General features: G+C 47.6%; 1 protein-coding gene across 1 annotated transcript in view; it reads left to right on the top strand.

Annotated features, from left to right (window-relative positions):
* Positions 1-2,890: 2,890 nt before the first annotated feature.
* The window catches only part of PLA1A (phospholipase A1 member A), a 22,518-nt gene continuing 1,568 nt past the window's right edge, over positions 2,891-23,840 (top strand). Inside the window, exons 1-10 of the mRNA XM_024111359.3 lie at positions 2,891-3,079; positions 9,147-9,348; positions 10,909-11,086; positions 12,312-12,420; positions 13,840-13,941; positions 16,121-16,210; positions 17,240-17,407; positions 19,004-19,093; positions 20,482-20,590; positions 23,345-23,509. Of these exons, the coding sequence (XP_023967127.3) occupies positions 2,986-3,079; positions 9,147-9,348; positions 10,909-11,086; positions 12,312-12,420; positions 13,840-13,941; positions 16,121-16,210; positions 17,240-17,407; positions 19,004-19,093; positions 20,482-20,590; positions 23,345-23,509 (1,307 nt within the window). The 5' untranslated portion in view covers positions 2,891-2,985. The remainder of the gene's footprint in view (positions 3,080-9,146; positions 9,349-10,908; positions 11,087-12,311; positions 12,421-13,839; positions 13,942-16,120; positions 16,211-17,239; positions 17,408-19,003; positions 19,094-20,481; positions 20,591-23,344; positions 23,510-23,840) is intronic.

Here is a 23,840-nt window from a genome sequence, read left to right as displayed (position 1 = left end):
GACATGGCAGGTGATGTGTGTCAGGGAACTTATCAGCCCATGACAAACTCACTATATGTTGAGGCCTGATCTACACGACAAAGTTTTGTGGGTATAGCTATGTCTGCTAGGAGTGTGTGTTGGGGGTGGGGGAATTGACACACACACCCTAGCTGACTTAGCTATACTTGCAAAAACCCTGGGATAGACACAGCTATATGGACACAAGCATGGTTCTGTTGATTTAGACAATATTTTTCCGGGAGGTGGTATAGCAATGCTGTCAGAACACCTTTTATCGGCTTATGCTCCTGCATTTACGTAGGGGGCTTTGCTGACATAACTATCTTGAAAAAACAACGAGGAGTCCTTGTGGCACCTTAGAGACTAACACATTTATTTGGGCATAAGCTTTCAAGCTCTCTAAGGTGCCACAAGGACTCCTCGTTGTTTTTGCTGATACAGATTAACACGGCTACCCCTCTGAAACCTATCTTGAAAAAGGCTCTTTAGTGTAAGCAAGCCCTTAGGAATTTGATGATTCAGCAATTTCATCAAATGAACCAGAACTTGTAGCTTGTACATAGTCAAATTCCCAAAATCATCACAATGACTTAAAAAAACCTCCCAGAAACATGCCTGTAATTTGAAAAAAGGAAATTGGCCCTTTAAAGTAACCTGGTAGCATTTAATGCATCGGTTCCTTACACAGCTCTGAAAGTACGTACAATGCTGTGAAGACACATACATCTCTTCCGTGCATTTTACCTGTAGGTTTGTATTAACATAATGTTGTAATACTAATCCTCAGCACTTATGATATAGTGCTATATATTTTCAAAGCACTTGATAAATATTAACTAATGAATCCTGCTAAAAAGAAGGTTTAGTTATCTTGGTTTCAACTGAAAAAGGAAGGAAAAGTTCATTAGTTTCCTTCTTGTGGTCTGTTCTGTTCTATTATAAGGAATAAACACAGTGTTGATACACCCATACTGTTGCTATGGAGACTATATTTTAAATTTATGAGATCAGTTTAATAGTTTGGAGCATGATCCTGCAAGCTTCACTCATATCCTTTCTCATCAACAATCACACTGAAATCTGTGGGGCTATGCGTGTAAAGCAAGCAGGAGTGGTCTCGTTAAAGTAAAAACTTTGCCACTGCCTTATTTTGAGAGGCAGTACGGTCTAGTGACTGAAGCGGTGAAGGGGGGCTGGGGAACAGGAAGTCCTGGTTTCTAATGTGAGTTTCATAGATTCATAGAGTTTAAGGTCTCACTTCCTCTGTATCTCAGGCTATCAAGTTTTACCCAGTTACCCTGTATTGAGCCCAATAATGTTCTTCCCCTAATTTGCTATGCAACATTGTAAAGTCACTTACACCAACATTTTTGAATTTTAGATGCCTGGCTTTAGATCAGTGGTTTTCAAACTGTGGGTCATGACCCAGTACTGGGTTATGGAATGGAAGGCACTGGATCACGGCGGCTCTGGTCAGCACCGCCGGCCAGGCCATTAAAAGTCAGGCTAAGGCAGGCTAATCCCTACCTGTTCTGACACCACACTGCGCCCCGCGAAGTGGCCAGCAGTAGATCCAGCTCCTAGGTGGGGAGGCCATGGGGCTCCATGTGCTGACCCGCCCTGAGCACTGAGCTCCAGTGGGAGCTGGGGAGGCGGTACCTGTGGGCAAGAGCCGCGCGGAGCCGTTTGTGCGCCTCTGCCTAGGAGCCGGACCTGTTGCTGGCCACTTCCGGGGTGCAGCTTGGACTGTGGTGCCAGAACAGGTAGGAAGCCGGCTTCTGCACCCCCGCTGCGCTGCTGACTGGAAGCCGCCTGAGGTAAGCCCGAGCACCAATTCCCTACCCCAGCCCTGAGCCCCCTCCAATGCGGAGCCCCTTCCTGCACCCCAAGCCCCTCATCCCCAGCCCCACCCCAGAGTCTGAACCCCCAGTCCAGAGCCCTGACCCCCTCCTGCACCCCAATCCCCTGCCCCAGCCCTGAGCAACCCCAAACCTGGAGCCCCCTCCTGCACCCTAAGCCCCTCATCCCCAGCTCCGGTGGGTCGCGGGCATCAACAATTTTTTTCAACTGGGTCGCCAGAATTTTTTTTTGAAAACCACTGCTTTAGATTATAGAATTCTAGGTAAGTGGCCTAATCTGCAGATAGGGTTGCCAACTTTCTACTTGCACAAATCCGAACACCCTTGCCCCACCCCCTGCCTGCCCCTCCCCGAGGCCCTGCCCATGCCCTGTCCCCTCTCAGAGGCCCCGGCCCTGCTCACTCCATCCTCCCCTTCCTCTGTCGCTTACTCTCCCCACCCTCACTCCCTTGCTCATTTTCACTGGGCTGGCTCCGGGGGCTGAGTATATGTGATCTCAGGCTACCAACCAATAACTGATTTTCATCGCTCTCCATAAGATGAAGATGACAATATTTCCATACCTTACCAGGGAGCTTTGGGGCTTTAATTCATTAACAGTTGAATGGACTTTGGATGGAAGGGCTATAGAAGTATATCATTATTACAATGACAGGAACTGAGCTTGTGTTAATCATGCCATGTCGGGTGGAGGGATAGCTCAGTGGTTTGAGCATTGGCCTGCTAAATTCAGGGTTGTGAGTTCCCTCCTTGAGGGGGCCATTTAGGGAACTGGGGTAAAAAAAAAAATCTGTCTGGGGATTGGTCCTACTTTGAGCAGGGGGTTGGACTAGATGATCTCCTGAGGTCCCTTCCAACCCTGATATTCTATGATTCTATGCCAGTAATTGACTTCTGACTTTGTTTGGAGAGGGGAATGGGTTCAATGTCCTTTATGTGAGAATCAATAATGTTCTATGCCTGTTGCTGTGACTTTGGCCAATAATCAAGCAAGGGCTCCCACGTTTTTCCAAAAAAAACACAGGCTGTATTAAACATTAACAGAACCAACCTGCTCAGAAGGCTCCTGTTGCAGAGGGCTTGCTTTTCCCTCGCCTCTGGTGAAGGCCTTGTGGATTACAGCATGGGAAGATTGACCAGGAAGAACGCTGATGATCCCAGGAAGAAGCCTCTCTTTGTTCTTGCTGCTGTCTTGTTGCTCAGCTCAGCATGTGCAGGTAAGGAGGGTACTGGTGGAGGCTCATGTGCCAGAGGTGGTGGGCAAGGAATTGGAAGATTTGACAGATGTAGATTCTGGCAGTGAATTCAACTGATGGTCCCTACACTACACAATCCAACATGTATATCAGGTCCCTGCTAGAGCCAAGTGAGTTTTGGTAAGAAAAGTGATTGTAGAAATGACCCTTTCTTACCCCACATATTGGTTCCACCACACGTGTCTGTGAGGCAGGTCCACCAACTTGGCTTTACAAAAGTAATTACAGCAACCCAACGATCAACTAAGTTTACACTGCAAAATCTTTATTAGCAGTAGTTAAGTATGAGGTAGAAAGTGCTAGATGGGATGTTCAGTTTGGCAGGCTTGGTAAATTAGAAAACCGACTTCGATCTTGAAAATGGAGCATGTCTGATCTGAAAGAAGATATGGGACCCTATGGTTGGTTTAAAAAAAATCACTGAAAAACTGTTCTCTTATGCTAAAATCCCATGGAACCTGCACTTCCTACAGCGTAACTCCCTGCTCCTTCCCTCATTTGCTGCCAATTGCTGTTCATGGAAGGCACAGGACTGTCCTTTCAACCATACCATTGATCACTCGCAGTCAGAAATGCAACCCCTGGGCCCAGTTCTCCTTTCCCCGTCCACACAGGCATGGGTAAGTCCCAAATAGATTTCAGTGGGAGGTTCTCATATCCTGCAGTGGGAAACGTGGGCCCTGAGTCCCTTCACTCTCAGTTCCTTGCAACATTCAGTAATGGTCCCTACAGGATATTTTTATAGTGTCCTCAGTTGGGATAGCATTTTGAAGCACTTGGAGGGGATTAAGGTGATCAAGAACAAGTCAACATGGATTCACCAAGGGCAAGTCATGCCTGACCAACCTGATTGCCTTCTGTGATGAGATAACTGGCTCTGCCGATGAGGGGAAAGTGGCGGATGTGATATATCTTGACTTTAGCAAAGTTTTTGATATGGTCTCCCACAGTATTCTTGCCAGCAAATTAAAGAAGTATGGATTGAATGAATGGACTATAAGGTGGATAGAAAGCTGGCTAGATTGTCGGGCTCAACGGGTAGTGATCAATGGCTCCTGGGGCCAGTTTTGTTCAACAGCTTTATTAATGATCTGGATGATGGGATGAATTGCACCTCAGCAAGTTCGCAGATGATACTAAGCTGGGGGGTGGGGGGCGAGAGGTAGATACACTGGAGAGTAGGAATAGGGTTCAGAGTGACCTAGACAAATTGGAGGATTGGGCCAAAAGAAATCTGATGAGGTTCAACAATGACAAATGCAGAGTCGTGTACTTAGGAAGGAAGAATCCCATGCACTGCTACAGGCTGGGGACCGACTGGCTAAGCAGCAGTTCTGCGGAAAAGGACCTGGGGATTACAGTGGATGATAAGCTGGATATGAGTCAACAGTGTGCCCTTGTTGCCAAGAAGGCTGTAGCGGGGCAATAACCCCCACTCCTGCCCTGATGGGCTGAAAACAGCCCTGGGAGAGGGCTGTGGTAGAGAACGTAGGCTGACTGGGGAAACAGCCTCAGCTGGGGCCACACCCCAATCAGGCCACAGCTGGCCCTATAAAGGGGCTGGTAGGCTGGAGTTAAGACAGAGTCTTTCTCTAGCTTGTTGAGAGAGATGGGCCTGGCTCCTGGGAGCTGAACAGGGTACCTGAGTGGAGCAGGGCTGGGGAAAGGCTAGAGGAGCTGGGGAGCTCCAGCCTGGAAACTTGATAAAGGCCAGAAAGATACTGGGGTTGCAGAGGGGCAGTCAAGGGTAGGCAGAGGCAGCAGGTCCAAACTCCCTTGCCTGTGATGAGTGGCTTTTATACTGCAGTCCGCCCCAGTGAGCGGGGGCTAGATGGTGACTGGCAGTAGCCACAGACTGAGGCGAGGTGGGGCTATGGGGTTGAGGGTTCCCCTGAGTAGGGAGACCCAGATTGTGGGTTGCTGCAGTGGGCATAACCCCTGGGTAAAGGGGCAGCGGGTCCGGGAGGGACACGGGGGGGCAGCGGCAAGCGGGACATCGGCCAGCAGAGGGTGCTCCAAAGGCTGGAGAGCTAATTCCCAGGACAACCAGCGGGAGGCGCCGTGTTTGTGTGTCGCTGCCGCGCTACAAGGGCCAACGGCATATTGGGCTGTATTAGTAGGAGCATTGCCAGCAGATCAAGCGAAGTGATTATTCCCCTCTTTTCGGCACTGGTGAGGCCACACCTGCAGTATTGCATCCAGTTTTGGTCCCCACATTACAGAAGGGATGGGGACAAATTGGAGAGAATCCAGCAGAGGGCAACAAAAATGATTAGGGGGCTGGGGCACATGACTTACGAGAAGAGGCTGAGGGAACTGGGGTTATTTAGTCTGCAGAAGAGAAGAGTGAGGGGGGATTTGATAGCAGCCTTCAACTACCTGAAAGAGGGTTCCAAAGAGAATGGAGCTCGGCTGTTCTCAGTGGTGGCAGATGACAGAACAAGAACCAGTGGTCTCAAGTTGCAGTGGGTGAGGTCTAGGTTAGATATTAGGAAACACTATTTCACTAGGAGGGTGGTGAAGCACTGGAATGGGTTACCTAGGGAGGTGGTGGAATCTCCATCCTTGGAGATTTTTAAGGTTAGGCTTGACAAAGCCCTGGCTGGGATGATTTAGTTGGTGTTGGTCCTGCTTTGAGCAGGGGCTTGGACTAGATGGCCTCCTGAGGTTCTTCCAACCCTAATATTCTATGATTCTATGATAATGAGTGATTTATAAGGGGAGTTCTTGTTTCTGTTTTAAACATGGCTTCAAGGTTGTTTAGAGAAGGAAAGAAAGTTTAGGGTGTAGTGGAGAGAGAATGAGCATGGAGAAGAGTCAAGCTTTTCAGTGGGGTTCTGTGACATTCCCCTGGTGTTATCTGGACCGTTGATCTGCTAGGTCACTCCAATCCTCAACTCTGGGAGCCAGCCTTACCCTGCTCTGCTCAGAGAACCCCCACTCCCGGGCTGTTCACGCACAGCTTCTGGCATGCAAGCTACACGAGTGAGCACTTTTGGCCAGCCGCTGCTTGGATTGTGCAACCGAATGACACTAGCCAATATCTCTGGCCCCAGACACAACCCTAGAAACCTCTGTCTTGCAGTGTCCAGTTATGTCCGCTGGACGCTGCAAGCTTATAAGAGTTCGTCAATTTAACAAAGAAATTGATATGCACCAGGCTTGTTATCCCAAGGGGAGTCTCTGACATGCTTCAAACCAAACGCACTGCTTCAGGTAGAATAAACAAACAAATTTATTAACTACAAAAGATAGATTTTAAGTAATTATAAGTCAAAGCACAAGAAGTCAGATTTGGTCAAACGAAATGCAAAACGCATTCTAAGCTGATCTTAACACTTTCACTGCCCTTACAAACTTAGATACGTCTCACCACAGTCTGACTGGTTGCCCTTCAACCAGGCTCTCCCCTTTGATCAGAGCTTCAGTTGCTTGGTGGGTGTCTGTAGACGGAGGTGGAAGAGAGAGAGCATGGCAAACATCTCTCCATTTTATCATGTTCTTTCTTCCCTCTTGGCTTTGACCCCCCCCCTTCAGAGTCAGGTGAGCATTACCTCATCATAGTTCCAAACTGACCAAGGGAAGGGGGGTGACTCACACGAGAGTCCAACAGATCCTTTGTTGCTGGTTAGGCCAGTGTACGTTGTTCCTGTCAGGCTGGGCTGGGTTTGTCTCATACATGTCCTGATGAGGTGTGAACTGCCCCTCTGTTCCTGGAGAGTTTTGCCTGGGCTTGTTTTAAGCCATGAGGACACATTTTCAGCCTCATAACTATATACATGAAATTACAACCTATGACATTACTACAACAACAATGTTCAGTGCATCATGAGCCTTCCAAAGACACCAGACATGACAAACTTTGCATTGGATACCACACAATCATTTTATAAGGATGAACATGGGGGTGCTGAGTGCTTCCCCGAGGTACAGAGCACCACAGTTGCACCAAGGATGAATATGACCTAAAGGGCACATTTTCAAATTGTCACCTATGTCATTTCTGCACAATATATGCATACATGTAAAAGTGTCACTGAGCATATAAAAACATAGCATTTCTGTAGTGTTCTCCATGCAAAGATTTTAAAGCACTTTACAAATAATAATACATTTAACGTCACAATATACCTGGCAGATTGCATACTATGGTGACGGACTAAACAAAACACTAAGGCCTTGTTTACATGGGGAAATTTACCAGCCTAACTACACCAGCATAATTATACCACTCTAATTAGACCAATATAACAGCCTATGTTGACAGGGAGCTTATACTGCTTTCAGAATGACAAATGCAGCACAGAGAATAAACATCCATTTGGGGCACTGTAGCAGATGTGTTGTCATGGAGGTGGGGGCTGGGAGCTCTGCCTTAAGAGACTGAAGAGGGACCTTCCTTTGCTCTTGAGTGATCCTCTCTTGCTGGTGCTCACTGTGTTGCTGATAGGATCTGCAGAGAGCCATCTCTAGATCTCCAGTGACTAAGAGAGAGTAGCCAGGTATGCTGGAGGGTGGAGATGGAAAAACACACGCAAGAATTACACAGACCAGAGTGGGCATGTGCTTCACAGAGATATGTCAACAGTCTGAGCCTTTCTGAAGCCAGTGATTCATGATCAGAACTTCATAGGCTCACGTGCTGTACAAACACGGAGCAAAAGGCTGTCCCTGCCCTCAAAACATCCCAATCTGAATAGTTACACTCTAGTTGATCTATCTGCTGGGGTTTCCAAGCCTAAGAAACACTGTTACTCCTCCCAGCCTCAGCAAATGAGAGCTTTGCTGCGGCTGAGCTGCGTGTGTCAGATCCCTGCCACACCAGCTTGTCTGTCTTGCCAGCAAACTCTTTATTACCCTGCCAGTCCAAGCCTTGCCTAGCAGGTAACAATCAGTGAACCCCAATTCCCGAGTTCCCCAGAGACATCTATCCACAGTGCTCAGCCCCTCTGGCTGTAGCACTCACAGAACTTTATATAGTTCACTGCTCCTTGAAAAGAGACCGTATACGGCAGCTGATTAACTCAACTGGTGTTGACAAACCTTCCACTTCAACTAAAGCACGGAGATGATTTATAGTAAAAAAAAAAAGAGGTACGTTTATTAATAAAAGGATATTGGGTTAAGTGATACCAAGTATAAGGAATAAAGCTAGAAATGGTTACAAACAACAAAAGTAAGAATACGCTTCTAAGACGTCGATCTAACTTAATAAGCTAGAGTCCTTTGTTCAAAGAAGTTTTTCTCACCCATCTTTCTTCCAGTCTGGCTGACCAGTTTTTTTAGCCAGGACCCTTCTCAGATCTCAAAGTGCTTGGTTTCTTTGTCTCCTCAGGTGAAGGATAACTTAAATTAGTGGTTCTCTCCCCCTCTTGCCATAGTCTAGTAAACCTTTGAAATGTATTCTTGAAGAGGAAGCCCAGATGAAGTTTCTCTTTCTTGCTGGGGTGTAGACACCAGGCTGTTTTCTCCCCCACTTGTCAGCTCTGTTTACCTTTTATGTAGATGTACCTTCATTGTCTCTGCCTGGCTGGTCAGAAAAGCAAATATACACTTTTTTGTCTAGGGCAGACTGGACTTATGTATTATTGGCAAGCACATTTTAAGAACATAATTCCAGCACATATTTATAACTCTCTGTACATCCTTGTGTATATACCACGCAATGATTTTTGGGACCAGCATGTTGTCAGTTTGTATACGATAGATTATGACAACAGTGTGTTAGGTGCAGTGAGTAAGTCAGGACTGATGAGTTGCTGACACACAGTAGTGAAACATCAACAGGCCTCAGCGCCACAAGAGTACTATCCTCATTTTACGTGGGAAAAGGAGACACAGAAAAATTAAGTGACCTGCTGAAGATCACACTGGAAGGCTGTGGTAGAGTGAAGAATTGTACCCCACTCTCCAATGTCTCAGTGCAGTGCCCTAACTACAAGCCCTCATCCCCCTCCCCTCCATTTGCTCTTTCCCAGTGGGCATACACAGACTAGGCATGTATGTTTTTGTTTCTTTCTCACTGCAGGGCATGAGACCTATGTCCCAGCGCAGCCCTGCTCTGACTTTCAGACTGCAAGCTTCTTACAGGGCATGAAACTTAAGGTCCAGTTTCTTCTGTTCACCTCCTCAAACCCCAGCTGTGGGCAGCTGATATCACCTGGCGATGGCATCAAGAACTCCAGCTTCAATACTAGCCTGGACACCAAGATAATAATTCATGGCTTCACGTAAGCATAAACCGAGCTGGACACTTTCAGTCCCAGCTACCTCAGAGATCTCCTTCTCTCTCCTCATGGCATACCTCAGCAATTATTATTATTATTTATTATTTGTATTACCATAGCATCTCGGAGCCTTCGTCATGGACCAGAACCCCCGGATGGTAGGCACGGCACAAACCTAGAATGAAATGATATTCCCTGCCCCAAAGAGTTTATAATCCATAATCAGGCAATGTGCTTAATTTGGAGGGGAAGATATTCCATGTCAAAAGAGCTGAATTTCAAAATGTCAGTGAAAAATCTAGTCAACATTTCTAATTCCAACCAAAAAAAAAAGGAGAAAATGTTAATATACTTTTTGTGACTTTAATTCACCCTCATCTTGAGACGAGCTGCAGAGCTGGTCAAAATACTTCAAATTTCAACATTTCAATTAAATGTTAAAATTTCAAATTTCCACAGGTTTAAAAAACCAGGGATATCCCCCCACCCACTCCCAAAATTCAGTCTTTCCCCCTGTCTTTTTACTATTTTTCTTCATTAAGAGTCTTTGCTTTGGAGTTTTCTCCCTCTTTTCCCCCCAGCCATTCAGTGCCTGAATTTCTTAACCTACTAGGAAGCCTGCCAAACCCACCTTTCTTCTTCTCATCATGGAGGCAGGGAGTTTGAGCCAGAGTTTTTAAAGCTGTGGCCATTTGGTGGGTTTGTTTTATTGTGGGAGCATCAGCCAGCCCATAGTCGATTTTAAATCATGTTAGTTTAATTTCCATGAAGGGTGAGATATTATAAAATGAAATGAATAAATAAAATACACGCAGAGGTAAATACATATCATTTTATGGAAGAGGTATTGTGACACAGAGAGATTAAAGCCCAAATTTTTCAAGGTATTTAGGCATCGCTGCACTCAGCATTGTAATGCCCAAGTGATTTAGGAGACTAAACCTCATTTTAAAAGGGATTTAGGCACTTGGCAGCCAAAATCCAAATACCAAGGACAATTGACAGGATTTTGGCTCTTAAGTGCCTAAATCCCTTTTAAGAATGGGATTTAGACTTCTAAATCAATTTGGTGTTCCAGAGCTAAATGCCTTTCAAAATCTGGGCCTATGCGACTTGCCCAAGGTCTCTTAACCAGCTGGTAGCAGAGCTGGGACTAGGAGCTCCTGGTGCCTAGACCTCTACTCTGTTCACTAGACTATACTCTCTCTATGGAAGGAAATTTCTTCTTGACCTCAGCTGGTGATCAGCTTAAGCACTACAGCAAGACTGATACCTCTGGCAATTTCACTCGAGCTGTTGTCACTGCAGGTGTTAGTTTTGGTCATGTAAATGTCTGATTTCTTTCTGACTCATAATGGACAGGATGGCTATAGGTGAAAACAGTCTGTGAACTGCAGTGAAGGAAGACTGTTTGGGGCTGTCTGATAGTAGACAAAACTTTCACCTACTGTATGGCAGTCCCAGCAGGGAGATTTTGAGACCCCACCCCAGAGGGGAAGTCTGCATGTGTGTGCGCCCCATTTTGGAAGGCATCTGACATATTTATTTCTGATGACTCACCAGAGCACTGGGCAAAAAGCCCTCCTGGATCAATGGACTCATGGGTGCATTATTCCGAGCTGCCAAGGTGAATGTGGTCGCAGTTGACTGGGTTAATGGAGCTACAAGAACCTACCCTGGTGCTGTGGAAAATGTCATAGAGCTGAGCATAAAGATCTCTCTTTTCATCAGCAAGTTGCTGGTAGGTGGAAATGAATGTCTGAGTGGGAGGAGCATGACCAAGGGACAGAAACAGGTGCGAATGCAAACCAACCCAGACAGTAGCTTCCACTCTGACCTCTGCTGTTTATTCCATAATAAGCTCACTGCAGTGGCCAAATAGACTCTCCGTCTTCCCAGATACCCAGATCCTCTTCCTCCTGAGTATCACAGCCCAGCTGTGCACTGAGCTGTCATCTGCTGCTCCAACCCATCACTCCATGGGTCTGTGTACTAAGGATACTGCCTTTCTCCATCTCTTGCCCCCTCTCATTTACCCTATTGTATAGCATTGTCACATACTGTAGTGCCTAGCATTGTGTTTCACTATATTGCATTGTACCATACTGCATTGTCCTGTCTATATCACAGGCCCCGCACAGTATTGTATCCTCACATATTGCAGGTACAGGCCTTGATCCTCCATTGCTTTCCCCTTGTGTCATTGTTTACACCTGTGAAAAGTGGGTCTCAAACACTATCAAAGCCGAGGTGGTAGGATAAATGTGTTGTGTCCTGTCCCATTATACTGTATTGCCTCAGAATGTGTTGCCCTGTTGCATTCCATTGTATTTAACTAGGGCACATGGTATCATATCACATCATATTGACCCTTATTCAGAAAACACTGAAGTAAGTGCTTTAGTCCCATTCAAGTCAATAGAATCTAACCTATGCAACTAAAACCAATGAAATGAGAGAAAACAACATCAGCATGGGGTGGGGAGTTGACGAAGCCATGAGAGAGACCTTGTCCTTCTTGTTCCTGCTGAAGGGACATCCAGGTGATGGGGCAGTGTCACCCAACTAGGAGGTTCCTAGGGAAGTGCTCCAGAGTGAAGATAGCCCAAGGGGAGGGAACATGAAGGGGGCTGGAGGAGATGACCACTCTGACTTGGAGTGATCTTGTGTCCGTGATCAATATGTCAGAAAGAACTAAGTAAGGATAATATCCACCACTCTTCATTTCTTTCTGGTTACCCACCCTATGCACTGAGAGAAGCTGTGCAGCCCAGGAGCAGTGCACAGGACGGGGGGTCAGCAAACTAGGCTTTGCCACTGATCTGCTGTGTGACTGTGTAGATCACATTTCCCTGTGCCTCTGTTTTCCTATCTGTAAAATGGGGGTAAATAATAGAGACTCATCTCTGAAAAGTGCTTTGAGACCCTGGGATGAAAAGTACTAACTATTATTATCAACTCCTCAGAAACTCGGAGTGTCAAGGACATCTATCCACCTCATTGGGGTGAGCCTTGGAGCACATGTTGCAGGTCTGGTGGGGCAGTTCCATGGAGGCCAGCTGGGAAGGATTACAGGTATTGTAACATTGGGTCCAGGATTCTCCCAATGGCCCTGAATTGTGAGGACAGAAAGAGCATGTCAAGGTTGATGATAATGGTCCTTTAGCTGAGAAGTCTTGGGCTTGTGGGTACTTCTGAGCTACAGAGCGGTTCAGGAATGTTTTTTCTTGGAATAATGGCCAGCAACCCTCTGATGAGCACAGGATTTCCACTTGCAGGACTCACTGTTCAGACTGTGAAGAGCCCGTAATATTTTCACACACAGTCAAATAATAGAATTCACACCACTTACTTGGTGGGTGGAGACCAGTTGTCACTGCAGCGTCAGTTAACGATGGGAAATCTAGACCCCATGGGAATCAAAGTGTTAATGCTTGAGAATAGTTTTGTATGTTCAGACCAATACCAAAGGATTGTGTGTGACTGAGAGCAATAGGAATGAATTATGAAGAGCTGACCCTTTCAGCTCAGAGCTTGTACCATCTTAGAGGGAAAATGTCCTGGCTGGGAAGCCTAATTGGACCTGGTTGGTACCAGGAGAACCACAAAAAAGCTTGCGTCAGATGGTTCTTGCTGGCCCCGCAGCACAAAGATCACTCCTATGTTTCCAATACAAAAAGAACAGAAGACATGCTTTCAAGTGAATAGCTTTTATTTCCGATTAAGGAAGAACAACAACAAGCAGGAACAACAGTACAGCTCCCAGGAGAGAGAGAGCACAGTGTGTGTGACTCACTCTGTAGAGCTACCATGTTGAGCTAGCTCAGTCACAGGGCACACTTTACACTCAGAGGTGCATTACATACAAGACAGTCTGTCTAGCTACCTGCACCACAATCCTCTTCCTCTACATTTTAAAAAATATGTGCATTATGATTATTAGTTTAGTCTGATATTAGTTCTGTGTATATGTTATGGCCCAAATTATTTAGCAGAAGGGGAAATTGGCATTGCTCTTCCTCTGTTTCCTCATAAGCATTTTGAGATTCACTTTCAACAGTAACATTATTATTTACATCCTCGCCAGGCCTATAAAAGTAGCATCATTTTCCTCCCCAGTAATTACATGCTCACCAACCTCACATTCAAGGCCTTCTGCCCTTTCTGAACCTTTAACTGGTAACAGTAGCTCAATATATGTCTTCCTTCTCTCCCCTTTTACCTCTGCCAGGTAAATTACAGGCATCAATACCTTCTGGCAATTCCCTTTCCCCACTCATTCCCACCCTGTGATTTCACAAGCATACCAGAAATTATATCCAATTTCCTGTTCCCATTTGCAGCCTTAAGACATTTGGATCAGCATCTGGATTTCTTGATGCTAACCTAAACTCTTCCAACCCAAGGCTGGTTCCAGAGTCTGCACTGGCGCTCTTAGGGGGAAGAGGGTGGCAGTGTGTCTGCTGTTAAGACTTTAGTTCTATCTTGGTACAGGGCTGGATCCTGCGGGGCCCAAGTACACAAAAGCCGGCCGTGAGGAGCGCCTGGATCCTGGAGATGCTCTCTTTGTGGAAGCCATTCACACCGATACAGACAGTAATCTGGTTTCTATTCCTTTCAGCCCACTGCTTCTCCCCTCCCTGCCATCATCATTAATGCCCAGGAACGTGGTTAGTGTATAGCTGTCAGTGTGGCCCAGCAGCTAACTCCAAGGCCAGATTCACACATAGGCAAACCAGGCACCCGCCCAGGGCCCACATTTTGGGGGAGGGGGCAGGAGGGAGGTGATTTTTTTACCAATGCAAATTTGTGTGCAAACTGAAAGAACTTCACTCACTTGAGTGAGTGGCATTGCAACCTGGTGCACCAGGTTGCAGTCCCCCTCAAGTTTGGCCTGGCTGCCCCTCAGTCACGGTGAGCAGTGCCCCAAGCAGCGGCAAGACGAGTAGCCAGTCCTGGCAGATCTACAGCATGGCCAGCCCGGCTGAGGTGAGCAGACTATAGCACTGTTTGTTATTAGAAGATAGGGGCCCAGAAAGTGTATGCTTGCCTGGGACCCAGAGTTGGGTTAATCTGGCCCTCGGTGGCTCTTCCTTCTAGGTCAGAAGATAATAGGCTCAAGTCTCACAGTAGGATGTGGATGTGCTTTGGTTAGATTTGCTTTCCAGAAGGCTTAACTCAAATGATAGTAAAAATAAATCTGGCCATGAGAGCTTTGTCTCTACTAGAAGCCCCACCAACAATAGCACCCCTGAGAATTACATTGTAAATGTCCCCAGTGTAGACACAGACAATGTCAAACAATTCTCAAATACTGCTCCTCCCTTTGCCTCTCTTCATCCCCAGCATCTGAAAGTAGCAGAATCAATGAATGGGCAGGAAGTCAGATGGAGGAACACACAGAGAGAGCTTCTGCTGGGACCATCTCAGCATAGCTCCTGGTTTTGCCAGGAGAAGATTGTTTCTGCTGAAACTAATCAGTCCAGCTCCTCCAAGGTTGGGCAGGAGAGAAGGTTCACTTTCAATTCCCGAGCAACCTGAGGCCCTGACAATATATTGCCATTATAGATTCCCTGGCAGCTTTTGCAAAGGTTGGGGTGCAAGACCCACTGTCCTCGCCTTCTGTCATCTCTGGTCATTACATACTGCTCCCAAAATGCCCCTGGAGATTTCAATTCAATATTCTCCTTCACTTCCGGTCCTAAACTATTATGCTGTGCTGATGGGCTCTGTTGAACATTCCCAGTGATTCCTGTGAGTATGTAGGGCCTCCTCCTCCTTCCACTGACTTCAGGGGAGTTACTTCACATTTATTCTGGTGTAAGCAACAGCAGAATCAGACCCAGAGATAGTACAATGACGTAGTAACCTTTGTAAAGCGCTTAGGGGTCAATGTAGGTGAAAGATGTTATAGAATAATAATGCTTTGCCTTTCTGTAGCACCTTCCCTCTGAAGACCACAAAGCTCTTTATAGAGATTTATGAATTAAGCTTCATAACTCCCAGGAGGGAAGTCAGTATCATTTCCATTTTACAGCAGGGGGAAACTGATGCCCAGAGACATTAAGTGATGTGTCCAAAAATACAGAGAGCATCAGTGGCAGGGCCAGGCATGGAATCTAGGCCTCCTGACGCCCGCTCCTGTGCTCTAACCACTACATATCACTGCCTCTCACAGATACTTATGCAGGGCAAGAACATGGAAAAAGTCCTGCCCTTCATCACAGTCCATCATCTTCTCCTGCAATGAAGTCACAATGGTGACTGATGACCTCATAGTCATTTCCTGGGAAACACACCATGAAATCACAAAGCCAGGACACTGACATCACTGGGGATCAGGCAGGGTAGCCCATGAGGGAGGGGGAAACAACTTCTAATTCAGTTGCAGATCTCTGCAAAGAGAGTAAAGGAAAAACAGCAAAAAGGTGACCAGAGAATCATTTCCCAAATTAAGGTTTCTCCCATTCAGTTTCCTTCAGTGTTAAAGTCCCATTAAAACAAAGGCCCAGGTGAACATTCTCCTCCATGCTTCAATACATAAGGATGGAGCAATCTGTACAGTGCAAACAGATGGCAAGACACCTGAAATCCTCCATTAGACTGGTGAAGAAACCAGCATATTGTGTGTGGGCCTGGGGCCAGCTCAGATACTGTTAGGTACATCCTGTTCTTAGGACCTTGGAACATGGAAAATAGCAGCTTCCTCTAGAATGTTTCCCTAGAGAAGAAGGAGCAGGAATAATAGCTCAGCGGGGTTTTTTGCTCCTTTCAGGTTTTGGTATCCGGATTCCTGTAGGCCATATTGATTACTTCATCAATGGAGGCAAAGACCAGCCTGGATGCCCCCGGTTCACCTCATTAGGTGAGAAGGATTCACAGCAAGTTGTCAAGGGAAGTTCCCTTCCTTCCAATCGATCAGCCTGTAAAGCTACTGCTTGACTAACAATTCCCACCTGAGCCAGGGCAGGGGTATGGCAGACATTACAGCAGGACAGTAAACGTGTAAAGGACAAGCCATAGCATGACAGTATCATACAAGATGGGCCCATCTTGCCCAAGCTGCCTCTCAGCATTCAGAGAAGAAGAATGACCAGATAACACTACCTATGGTATGCAACAACATAACAGCCGAAACACAAAGCACACTGCGGCCAGGTTTCCACTAGAAACTTTTGCCTGTACCCAGGGGGTGATTTTTTAAAATATTTCTATACCAGCAAAAGCCCTAGTGTAAATGCAGTTCTACCCGCAAAAAAAGTCATTTTGCCAGTATCACTTATTTCATTTGGGGAACCAGTATAAGCTATCATGGCAGAAAACCTTTTCTTCTGGTATAAGCTTCATCTACACTGAGAGGGCTTGTCAGTGCAGCTCTGCTGGCAAACCTTTTCTAATGTGGATTAGGCCTTAGAATTTACTGTATATAGGGCTCTCCATCCATAAGTCTCAGAGCGCTTTATAAAGAAGGATGAGTATCCGTAGCATCATTTTCTAGATTGGGAAACTGAGGCACAGAGAGGCTAAGTGAATTGCTCACAGTCACACAGTGAGTTAGAGGCAGAACTGGGAGCTAATACCTATGACTCCTGAATTGCAGCCTTTTGCTTAGTCCACAGCTGCCCTGGAAAGGATGAGTGGAGGGGATTTTGGATGAAAGTTTCAAAAGCACCTAAGTGACTTGACTTTCAGTGGGACTTGGATACCTAAATTGCTTAGGCACTTTTGAAAAATGTACCTGATGTGTCCTTCGCAGATAGAATAAAGTGCTTCTTAACTTGCACCCTAGCTATTACTGTGCTGGGCTCCTTAGAAATGCATAGAGAGTCCATATTGGATCAAGAGGTCAGTCCTTTCCTGGTCACCTTACCTGTAGTCTTGCTTTATCTTACAGGGTATAACTATCTGATCTGTGATCACATGAGGGCGATACAGCTCTATGTCAGTGCCCTGGAGAATTCCTGTCCTTTGATGGCGTTTCCATGCTCAAGTCATGAAAATTTCCTTGCTGGCCACTGCCTGGACTGTAGCAATCCTTTCCTGCTCTCCTGTCCCAGAATAGGTATGATACCAGCCTGGGAACTCCACTGTCCAAAGGGAGAGGAGAGTTGAAACCTGAAGGTCTTTGATGCAGGGTAAGGCATTTAGATTGGATTTTTTTTGAGCTGGGGACAGTCAGAAGCTACTGGGTTTCAGACCTGCCCAGGGAAGCATTCCAAGTGCATCTGTGGGATGAGATGTAAAACCAAGGTTCTGAACACCTGCGGCCACTGAACACCCGATGGCACATCTCATAAAGGCAGGAAATGAATCTGAGCAAAGTCCCCAGATCTAGCCCCCTGCCAAAGTCTGCAAAAGGTCAGATTTGTAGCTGACCCCTCCCTCTGAATGGGCTAAATCAAAATCCTGAATCCAAATTCCTCTGAACTTGCGGCAGGTTAGAAATCTGAGTTCAGATCAGAATCCAAGTTCTGTAGTTTGGGACCAACTCTAGTGTTAAACCTGGTCTCCTGGCCATATTCCAATGTGAATAATTCAATTCCTGCTCAGGGCTTGTCTACACTAACATTTAGTTCATAGCAAGCTGGGGTGTAAATCTACCCTGCACTATCCTGCTGCACACTAAGTGTCTGTGTGGACCCTGCTGATGTGCATTAACAGCTCCTTAGTGCGCTTTGATGAAATGGGAGTAAATCAAAGTGCACAAATGAACCATTAGTGCGTATCAGCAGGGACCACATGGACACTTAGTGCACAGCAGGATAGTGCAGGGTAGATTTACACCCCAGCTTGCTGCATAATCAATGTTTGTGTGGATAAGCCCTTACATTCCCACCTGCAGTTTCAATAGGAGATGTTGTTCACTTACCTGCCTAACCAATGTGCACTTAAATCAAAAAGTTTGGCTAGTTCAGAGAAGCAGCCAGAGTGTTTACCCTAAACTGAGCTGAACCTGAACTTCAACCCTTTTGAGATTCACCCATTGCTCCTACATCAGTATGCTGGTCAACAGTGGCTCTGTTCACCCCAGAGGTGGCTGCATTCCAGTACTGGGAGGACTCTCTTATGCTCCCCTGAGGCTGAGCTGTGCTGGGGTGGGAGGAGGTGCACCGCTGGAAAGCCACTGGCTGGAAGCATTTTGCCCCTGAAAGGTATGGTACCTTCTCTGGTGTTGGGGGAATGCATAACAGGAGTCACGAGCCCTCCTCCCAGCACAGCCAGCCTGTTTGCCCTAGGTACACACTGCACAAAGTGAGCATGAAACCGTACCACCCTGACTGGGAAGCCTTTTTACACTCACTTGGGACAGATGCAAAGGATGGCACAGGCTGCAGGGCAGTGGGGAATCAGGCCCAGAGGCTACAATAGTGTCATCATGGAGCATACCTGGATGCCCCAATGACTCTCGTTACTGCTGGCTGCCCTGGTGATCACAGTGGTGTAACACTGGGTGTGCTGGTGAAACCCTGCAGTGGAGAATAGCTGGGATGCAGTCACTGTGAGCCTGTTCCTTTGATCTCACTGATGCTGGAGGTAAGTAAAGACCATTTTGATCCACATCAAAATAGTGGGATAGGTGAGAAGTGAATCAGGTGTTCCTGCCACCTGTTCCCTCCGGACCTTTACTCCTCCACCTTGGCTTCATTTCTTCCCCTAGGGCTGTTGGAGCGCGGTGGAGTCAGCATGGCAAAGCTCCCCAAGGAGATGAAGGTTTACTTGGTGACTGCCTCCTCAGCCCCGTACTGCAGTAAGTAGCAAAGAGAGAAGGAAGCCAGGCAGGCGGCATGAATGAACTATGGAGACTTTCCATTTATGTCAATGTTCCTGAAGAGAGTCACCGTCATTGACTGGAACATGTCGGTCCTTCCCCAGCTCCCAATGGAAACTGCAGGTGCTTTGAGAAATGGATTCAGAGGGTATCTGGCTTCATGGTAGCTTCTGTAAATCCCTCAATACCTGCTGCAGAAATGCTGTATTGTGCTGTGCCATGTTCCTCAGCGAGGGACAATAGAGATTGGCATGCCCCGCACACACGCTCTTCAGTGAGTCTGACTATCCCTAGGCCTTCTTCAGCAGCTGTACACTGGGGGAGTGGAGGAGGGGCTGCTTTCACCAGGCACAGAAGAACATCACTGTTACAAATGCTGGGATAACCCAAGCCACTGTCCTTTTCTGAGTTATGGGCCAGCTTCTCCGTCCAGTTCCATACCCATTGACTCCTGGCGAGATACTCCATTTTCCACCGGTGTACCTGAGAGTAGAATCTGGCCCTAGAAGGCGTTTGAGATCTGGCCTTCAGCCTCATTTCATGCCACACTCCTGGAGACTATAGAGGATAATAGGCCTGATTCTTCTCTCACTTCCACCAGTGTTACACCTGTGTAACTCCACTGGTCTCTCCATTTTCTCTCTGCCACCCAGGGCCGGCTCTAACTTTTTTGCTGCCCCAAGCAGCAAAAAAAAGCGCCGCCCCGCCGAGCCCCCGCCCCGCCGAGCGCCGTGCCGCCGGAACCCCCCCCGAGCACCGCGCCCCGCACCGCCTCCCCCCCCGCCGAGCACCGCGCTGCCGGAGCCCCCCCCGCCGAGCGCTGCGCCGCCGGAGCCCCCCCCGAGCACCGCGCCCCGCGCTGCCCCCCCCGCTGAGCGCCGCGCCGCCGGAACCCCCCCCTGAGCCCCGCGCCCCACGCCACCCCCCTCCCGCCGTGCGCCACGCCGCCGGAGCGCTCCCCCCGCGGAATGCCACACCACGCTGCCCCCCGCCACCCCAAGATTGGCCGCCCCTTACCAGGTGCCGCCCCAAGCATGTGCTTGGTTGCCTGGTGCCTGGAGCCGGCCCTGCTGCCACCCTCCTCCCTCTCTGGCTCTCTGTGTCTGTCTGACTCTCACTCTCAGAAAATAACAGTGAAGAATGGAGTCCCATCAGTAAACAAATATATGTCCAATTGAGCAGGCAGCCTGTTCCCTTTTTATGTCAAAGCTCTGCTTAATCTGCTCCATACGGTGCTGGAGAGGTCAGAGCTTGCAGGGGTGAGGACGGACAGCCCTCCTATTGGTACAAGGTGAGGGTTAATGCTGAAGGTATGGTCCAGCCAGGGACTTGTGCCCTCACTCTGTCGTGTGCTGTCTGTTGCCCAGTGTACCACAGCCTGGTGGAGTTTCACTTGCAGCAGAACAGAAGCTTGGTCACCAAACTTGAGATCACCTTCCGCAGCAGCAACTCTACAGCCAGCGTGAAGATCACCATGTGAGTGACAATGTGCACCTCTGACCTGTCTTTAGTCCCTCGTCTTCCTTGTTGCAGGCACAAGGATGTCCTTCTAAGCCATGTACGTGCATAGTGGTAGCGCAAGTGACCACATGCAATCACCACGAGGTGTCCTGGTAATGTAACTGAGTAGCTGATAACCTAACTGCTGGCAAAGAGAGGGACATCCAGCAAACACCAACCTCCCTTCCAGGGTCTGGCCATACATACCTGACTCATCAGGCAGCTGTCCTGATGACCCTGAGATGTGAGCTGAAAATGGCTGTGGAGACAGAAGCGTTTCTGTGCCGCAGGACAGTGGTTAACTGATCCATTGTAACTGCAGTTACTCAGCAATGGGAGAGGAGAATCCACCGAGGCTGGGGACAGAGGCAGGTTCGGGACAGTAAGATCCATCTGGAACCTGCCATCTTCCCACAAATTGTATCTGAATTCAAGGGCCAGATTCTTTGACCCCTCCCTGTCCTGTGTCCTAACTCCGCTGGGATTTCCCCAGCAAAGGAGAGTGCCCAACAGGCACAGAGCCAGTCTTGCTGGCTTCTACAGCTCCTTTGTCCCTTCCCTCAACCTCCAGCACAACAGGCAAGGTGGGGCAGGGAGGAAGAGAGCAGAGCATGCTGCAGGATGTGTGCTGGGGGCCAAGGCCAGAGCAGCACCAGAGCTAGCTCCCAGATGGCCCCTTTCTGTTGAGCTGAGCAGCAACTCCACTCAGCACAAAGTCTGGTCCAGATCTTTGAAGTGTGCTGCCTCTATGCCTGGGACCAAGAGCAGCAGGGCTGAGATACTCAGGGAAGGGCTGTTTCCATGGGATTTCCAGCCTGGCCAGTAACAATAAGCACTGTACATCTCCATTGATTTCCAGCCTAACGTTGCAGACCAAAGAAGTTTAGATGAATTCAGATAAGCAGCCAACCTCCTGGAGCTTGAAGAGATACAAATCAAACCTCTGAGTTACAGACAAGTTCAGCCCAGGAAAGTTTAAGGCCAGGTCTACATTTCCCAACAATGTGTGTGTAGGTGCTTGGATCTGGGCCCTGCTCTACTCTAAACCTTGGTGGCTCAATCATGACTATTTGAGGCAAACAGCCGTTCTGGTAATTTAAGTATGTCCACCAGGTGGCCTGTGAGCTCAAGAAGGACAGGACATATGGAAATTGGTTGGGTTACAGCTAGAGCCCTCTGAACATACAAAATTAGTATCCGTATCCAATCTGCAAACATGGTCTGTGGATATAAAGATTTGCAGGGCTCTAGTTACAGACACGCAACCTAAGGCCTTGTCTGTAGTTATACTGCACGCTCTCTCACTCTCTTTCTCTTTCACACACACACACACACACACACACACAGAGTCACTCTCTCTCTCTCTCTCTCTCTCTCTCTCTTCTAATCCAGAATAAGAGTGGCTTTTTTTTTGGTTTTGCTTAAACCCCTTCTCCAAGCAACATAATCTCACCTGAAAGAAGACCCTCTCATACCGTAATAAGAGTGTCTGCCTGGGGTGGGCTCTACCAGGGTAACTATATCAGCTTAAATTCACACCTCAGATTATACAGAAGAAGCTTCCCATGCAGCTATGGCCTAAGTTTCCTACATAACCAGGCCGAGTTTCAAACTTGGTTGCCTGCTTGCTTCCAAGTCCATATTTAGGCACTTAAATAGGTGACCAGACTTTCAAGCGTGCTGAGCACTCAGCAGCTCCCAGGGACTTCTGTAGGATTTGTGGGTGCTCAGCACTTCTGAAAACATGTTGGAGTTGGGTTTTTTTCATGCCTACATATGGAGTTAGGACCATAACTATAGACACTCAGCTTTGAAATATTTGGCCATCATGCGCTCAGTCCCGCAGAGCCTCCATGCACAGCACTCCCATTAAAGTCAACCAGAGTTCCACACACACACACAGGACTACTGGCGATAAAATTAACCAACTCTCTTTGAAATCCAGTGACTCTCTTCCCATTTGTGGGGGTGCATCCCACATGTTGAGTACATGCTGCAGAAAGAAGGATTTCCCTTGGTTTGTTTTACATTTTCTTATCATTCATTTCTCTTATTTTATTTTCTGAGAACTGCAAACCAGACACAGTGAGCCAAATTCCTTCCCATGTAACTCCACTAAAATCAGTGCAGTTACAGTAGGGATTAATAGGCCTCATTGTTCTTTGTAAAACAGGCTTTGTCTTAGTGGATCTGATCAATAGTCCTTACAGTCCATTAACCTCTTGCTGGCAGTGGCCAGCACCTGACATTTCAAAGAAGGCAACATCCCCCACCCCACACTTTGCCCACTTCATAATGCTCCTGGCCATCTGTGCAATGTTTAGTGCTGTATTTGTTGGAGTGTCAGGATAGGATTACAAGACAGAGGGACAGAGGAGTGAATATTTGCTGATCTGGGGGAGCTGCTTTAATCATGTGGTATAAGAAGAAAGATACACATCCACATCCACACATTCTCCAGCCTTTGAAGAGGAAGGGCATATAACACAGAGAGATCCCCCTGGAGGAGGAGAGGGGTCTATTGGGGCAGAGCCTCCCACCTCTCATGAAGTGTCAGATTGCCATAGAAGGATCCTTAGATCTCACCAAGTTCTATGTGGGTTCCTGTTAACAACCCCATCATCTCCAATGTTTCAGTAAACACCTGTGTCCCCATCCCCCCTTGCATGCTCACATGCTACTGTGGGTTGGCCCCTTGTTCTTATTCACATCCCTCCCTCTGCCTTGCAGACCTAAGCAGCAGCAGCTGGGCAAAGGGGTGCTGGCTCACCCAGTCCCACTGTGCCAGATAGAGGCGGTGACGCTGAAGTATCTCCCCAAGTTGCACATCTGGAAGAAGGACAAGGCTGTCATCGTTGGCAACTTCTGTACAACCGCACTGCCTGTCAGTAATCGGTAAGCAGGAGACATCCTTTGAGCTCACTCCAGCCAGAGAGCCTTATTGGCCGGCTCAATGCTTCAGCTTCTCGCCCTGTGTGAGAGCACAACTCCTCTTGGGGTCACGCAGAAGCTGCTAAGAATGTTAGGTAGACTTCTCCCCTTTCTCTTCTCTGGCTGTTGCTGGGTACCACATACAGCAGAAATGAAGGAGATATTGGGAAAGGGCTGAGGTGCCACAAAGGCCCTTGTATTCACCCCCCACCCCCACCCCTTCCTTTGCATGCACACACACACAGAGACAATTCAGGAAATGAATTACATGGGAGACACCCCTGATTTTAACGGA

The sequence above is a fragment of the Chrysemys picta genome, chromosome 1 (genome assembly GCF_011386835.1).
Source record: "Chrysemys picta bellii isolate R12L10 chromosome 1, ASM1138683v2, whole genome shotgun sequence".
Lineage (NCBI taxonomy): Eukaryota > Metazoa > Chordata > Testudines > Emydidae > Chrysemys > Chrysemys picta.
Note: the sequence above shows the minus strand (reverse complement) of the source record. Positions and strands in the feature narration are given on the sequence as shown.